General features: G+C 39.5%; 1 protein-coding gene across 1 annotated transcript in view; it reads left to right on the top strand.

The window, feature by feature from the left end:
• Positions 1-1922: 1922 nt before the first annotated feature.
• sptbn4b (spectrin, beta, non-erythrocytic 4b) overlaps positions 1923-6000 on the top strand; it is a gene marked incomplete at both ends in the record, with an annotated part of 70485 nt that continues 66407 nt past the window's right edge. The window contains 3 exons of the mRNA XM_083985560.1: positions 1923-2067; positions 2425-2576; positions 2973-3146. Of these exons, the coding sequence (XP_083841686.1) occupies positions 1923-2067; positions 2425-2576; positions 2973-3146 (471 nt within the window). The remainder of the gene's footprint in view (positions 2068-2424; positions 2577-2972; positions 3147-6000) is intronic.

Here is a 6000-nt window from a genome sequence, read left to right as displayed (position 1 = left end):
CCCACTTGGTAAAAATGTTAATTAAAAAATAAATAAAGATAAATATTCATATGTATTATCAATTTAACAATACAATAGGATATTCTGCATACAAAAATGTAAACTATCCATGTTTATCATGCTTTATGTCATGGCAATGAACAATGCTATGCAGTGGCTGCATAGATGCAGCATGTGGGCTGTTTGCTAGCATGCTAAAATGCATATTTTGAATTCAAAAGAAAAACTATTTCTAATTCTAATAAAATTCTAACACATGTTTTATTTAAAGCACTAATCTCTTAAATTTTGATAACAAATGAGTACTTAGCTAAAGTCGGAGTAGAAATATGGAATAAATATTATTTTTTCAGGGCATCAAAATCACTGAAGTTTTTTTGGAACTTCTTCAGGAGCAGCAGGCACATGTCACACATATGCTTCGATAACTCAAGATTGACAAATCTGATTTGCTTAGAATAAAAAGCATAATTTATGTAACAAGCTGCTTCATTGGAAGAACCATGAACCAGCAAAAATGGTGATGTAGTTTTTTTTTTATTTGACTCAGAAGTCACAAGTGGGCTTATATGGTACGTGGGCTTAATAGGTACACTCACCCTACTGCTTGAATCCATCCATTCTGTCAAGATGTTAGTTTAGTTTTTGTTAATTTTATCTGAATCTAAATCCGGGATTGATAAACAAACAGCTCTATCAGCTCTGCAAACGAAGGCAACAAAAATGAGGAGTACCAGAAAAATGAACCAATTTAAAATCTTTTCGTTATCATTTTTGATGTTTTGAACATTTCCGTTTCTTACCTCTCACCCTGCACAGTGTGATTTCCTAGTGAGGTTTTGAAGTTATTTTTAACGTCTGGCTTTCAGCTGTCAATGGAAGAGAAAGAGAGATCAGAGAGCCAAATAATTTTAATTCTGTCTCCCACCATCCCTTGAATCATCAGAGAGATTTTATTTTAAGCTCCTCTATTGTAAGATGCTCTGATGCCGAGGACAGGTGCTGCATCATTCATGAACGGGAAGGAACTGTTACTTACTCCTGAATAGTTTTTTTTTTTTTGCAGTGAGTCATTTTGTTTGTGCGTTTTGATTCTCCGTCATGTTGCAGTGTTGCTGTAGTGTTTTGTACATATTTTCTCCATGAATATGAATTTGCTTGAGTGAACTTGTGTGGCTAAAAAGGGGTTAAAGTGTCCTATGAGGTGTGTGAAGTCAGTCAGTTTGATTATGAAGTGTGAACAGCCTTTCCGATGTGGGGATGTGCTTATAGTCAGACAGGACAAGAACACAGCAATCACACCTGTCCTCTTCACGAGTGTGTGCGCACACGTGTGTACAGTGCACGTCTTTACTGCACACACACATGCATTCTGTCTGTGGGCGTCAAGAGGATAAACTAGATTACCGGCGTCCTGTGGCACTCTGCATCCTCCACTCAGACTAGTTCCACGTTACATCCTTGTTTATCCAGAGTCAGATAAAAATAAAAATCGTTTGATTTGATTGTGAAGTTTTGTCATAATTAATATGTAAAGTCTTCAGTAATGACCTTTGACCCTCGAAACACCACAATCTAGTTACTGTAGTGTTTGTGCCAAATTTGAAGAAGCAAGCTTTTTGTTTCTCTTTTATTTTTTATTTGTTTATTTATTTTCATTAATATTTATTCTTAGTAGTCTTATATATATATATTTGCCTCTCTAACAAACGCATTTGTAAAGCTTTTGATGCTGCTTTTAAACCATATTAACTTGTCCTTTGCCAATCAGCATCATGATTTTACTGATGTTTGACTTTTTTTACTGTTCATTTGGTTAATGAATGTTTATTTAGATGCATGTCAGATTGTTAAGCATGTTTTTTAATTATGTGTCTCTTCCGTGTGTATGTGTGTGTGTGTATTTTAGGGCGTCGGGCGCGATGGCTAATGCCTCTCCAGACCTGGACAACGCGGAAGCCCAGCGCCAGCTCAACAACAACAACCGACCAATCAGCTCTGGGTTCTGGGAGACAGAGTGTACCAGCTCCAAGCTGTTCGAGTGCTCCCGTATCAAGGCCCTGGCTGGTCAGTGGTCACACGCACACCAATGTACTCATGTGAATAGAGGCAAACATACTACAAATACGTACAATGCAATACAAACTCATCAGCCAGTTATTTACCACAACTTCATGACTTGACTTGAAAAAAATGCAGATCCACGAATGCTAATGTTAATATAGTTTTAGTGGGAAAGCAGAAGTAAAAATCAAAAACAGTACAAATCTCACACTTAAAGTTTCCATATAAGAATAAGCTGTAAGCACGATACGATTGAATGCTTGTGTTAGTTAATGCTGTTTAAGATAATATTTGATCTAATATTATCCCCCCACTTCTGCTTTTGATAATGTTAAGTTGATTTTTTTTATGTATCCTCAGATGAACGAGATGCGGTGCAGAAGAAGACTTTTACCAAATGGGTTAACTCCCATCTGGCCAGAGTGTCCTGTCGCATAGCTGACCTCTACAACGACCTGAGAGATGGATACATGCTCACCAGACTGCTGGAGGTCCTCAGCGGAGAGCTGCTGGTGGGAACACACACACACACACACACACACACACACACACACACACACACACACACACACACACACACACACACACACACACACACACACACACACACACACACACACACACACACACACACACACACAAAAATCATGGGCCTTGCATTAGTTTTGTTATTGACCATTCATAGAACATGAACTGAGTGTGTTATTGTGTTAAAGTGTGAATTTATTTTTATTTTTATCATAAATTAATTACACATGAGTAAAGCCACTCACTCGCTATCTTGTACTTTAAAAAAAAAAACATTAACAACAGCTTACTGAAAGTTCCCTGCGTCACAGTTACTTTGAGTTTTTCCTGCTTGTAGCACTTAATGATAGGTGGTAATTCATCACCCTGTCTTCCTCTAGCCGCGGCCAACGCGGGGACGTATGCGGATCCACTGCCTGGAAAATGTTGACAAAGCTTTGCAGTTCCTTAAAGAACAGAGAGTTCACCTGGAAAACGTTGGTTCCCATGATATCGTGGATGGGAACCACCGCCTCACCCTGGGCCTTATCTGGACCATCATCCTACGCTTCCAGGTAAAAACAAACATGTGGAACATCTGCGTATTGTAAAGATCATTGAATAACATGTTAAGCGCAGCTCTGTGATGTAACTGATAGGAGGGTGTTGGCAGTATAACATCTTATTGTGCCTGGTCTTGGTTGCTGCATAAATGCCTACAATATTAAAATTAAATGTAGTTGTTATCTTGTTCATTATTTAGATATATTTGACATGATAGGCCAGGTTGTTACTATTTAAATTTTAATTAGCACTATGGTTGACTATGGTTGATTGGACTCATGCCCTGTTCTGTTCCGTAATCTGTAATGCATCAACCATCAACATCCTCCCAAGTCACTGCATGACAAGCAATGTGGGTTCGTTATGTGTCAGTCGAAATGTTGCAGCAGCAGTGACAGAGATTTTCCTTCCAACTAAAGGTTTTTGCACCAACTGAAAAAGGCAAATGACAAGTTTGTTTTTCTGCTGTGGGTGTTGCATGCACACACACAGATGCAACAGAGAGAGAGAGAGGTTCAGTTCCATGTGTGATGCTTCAGTCAGTGATTGTGTATTTTAAAAAACGTCTGTAGCTACAGTTTAATCCCAGAATGCATTGTAGCTGTAGTGTTTCTTGTTTAACAGCACCTGCTGGCCTGTGATGGTGACAGAAAAGAAATGTGGCATTCCCTTGTTTACAGGCATTCTGCAGGAGAACCTACAGTAATACTGCTACAAGTATGACACTGATGTGTTGGATATGTTATTATTTTTATATTTAAATGCAGACAGTCACTCTGGGAAATAATTTCAAGTCGTGTTTTATTACATGATGAACATTTTCATTGCATTGCATAACACTGGTAACACTCATCATTTTGGTCACTATGATTGTGATCTTTTCTGTACTTTTTAATGTCTAGTTAACACCAGTAGTGGTCGGTATGAGCAGAAGTATCACACGGGTGTTTTTTACTGGACTGACCTTCACACGTTGTTCCCATGAGGTGCTGATGTTTAAATCTGAGAATCTTTGTTAGTGCACTGAGTTGTTAGCATGTGTTGGCCATGCTGCTCACTCGAGCACCAGGATGCTGTAATCAGCAGCAGTGGCTTCATTTGGGATGAGCTGCCAGCAGCAGCACTGTTTGGAGGAGGCTGTCACAGCTGCAGCATCATCAGTGTGCGACGGCGACAGCAGTGTTTGGTGGATACAGCCTGAATGTCACTCTGGGCTCAGCAGCCGAGAGGTAGCAGTCGCCTTCCAGTCTGCTCTTCAGCAAGGACGCACACACACACACACACACACAACCAACACACACTGCACTCGCTCTCTAACATACACTCAAAGCCTACCTGTCCATCTATCTATCTACCTATCGATCTATCTATTACAAACATATGTGCACTTTCCAACTGGCATACATGTATTGGCACACAAACTCACACACATACAGGTTTCCAGGCCTTAGCAGTGATACAGGATCAGTTCCTGCCATGTAAGTACAGCAGAAGCCCAGGGCTCCTCTTCATTACGCTTCATTGATACAGTGTGGCCTCGGCACAAAATGCTTGTTTAGCATTATTCAGATCCCCTCCCCATCCCGTAACATTCACGGTGCACGGTCCCCCAGTAGCTCTCTCTTGGGACTCAGTATTGTCATGCTTGGGCTGGCTATCTACCACAAAGCAGATTTAACAGCACTGCTAGTACAATTAGCTTATGTCAAATGACCCCTCTGCAGGCCAGGCTAGAGAAGCAATTAGAGAGGCCAGTGTTGTGTGTATGCAGTATGGCTGACTTTTCTCATAATTTCTATGTAAATGTTTAATGCAGAAATAGATGGATGGATTTTATTGACATGTAATTTAATCATAAAGCGTGTTTAAAGTGAGTTTCGGTGTTTAATGTGAATGGCGTGTTATTAGGCAATTGGTTCAGTAGATTAGATTAGAAAAACAACACTAGATTTTTACATTTCTGAAAAATATGACCTGCAACATTTCGGTGTCCAGTTGAATAGATGTACCTACACATTTTGTTAGGCTAGAATAATGTTCGCTGCCAGCTTTGCTACCATTAGCTGTGAGCTTGTCTTTTGTCATGCTCCCCTTCTTCCCAGAGCCGCCGGTCGCTGGTCTCTTCAATTTTGCATGTGTTGAGATTGGAGAACAGTGCAGGAAGGAGAAGTGAGGATGGAGGGGAAAGGGTGTTTTCTCATTGGAAACAATAATCACAGATATCGTGATAAATAATGAATGGGACAGTTTTCACAATTAGTTGAGCATTCACTCAACTAATAGTTAAAATAAACATCTGTTTTACATACAGTATGCCACACTATTTCATGCTTATTTTCTGTTCACAAAAAATACAACCTCAAATACAACCTCAGAGCTTTCATGCTAACAAACGGTCAGCAGCATTTCCAAAAGTCTCCATTTTAAGGGCCTGAATGCAGAGTAGTTTGGACACCATGTGAGAATGTAACAAAAGTGATACGTTTTAAAACTATAACGTTAGACTGGATGTAGCGTAAAATGCTGAATCCGTGTTCTCTGTTTGCATTCTGTGAGACTTGGCTTCTCTTGGAACAATTACATTTTAAAATACGCAGTAGATTTTTTGTCTACTGACTGAGCTTCAGGCCAAAAACAGTTCATTTCATAATTTACAACTGATCCAGGCCTGGGATTTTTGTCATTATACGACTGTTTTTTAACCACAGCTATGAAATTAGGAGTCTGAGGTGTGATTCCAAATATGAAATCATGTTTATATATTAGTCACTAACTTCATTTCTTGAACATTTACTTGCTAAGAATAACGTCAGAGAGTTGGCAGAGGTTTATGTTGTCCGAGTGGCTTCCATTTATCTTTCTCCT

Source organism: Trachurus trachurus (assembly GCF_905171665.1).
Source record: "Trachurus trachurus genome assembly, chromosome: 13".
In the NCBI taxonomy this organism is placed as follows: Eukaryota; Metazoa; Chordata; class Actinopteri; order Carangiformes; family Carangidae; genus Trachurus; species Trachurus trachurus.
Note: the sequence above shows the minus strand (reverse complement) of the source record. Positions and strands in the feature narration are given on the sequence as shown.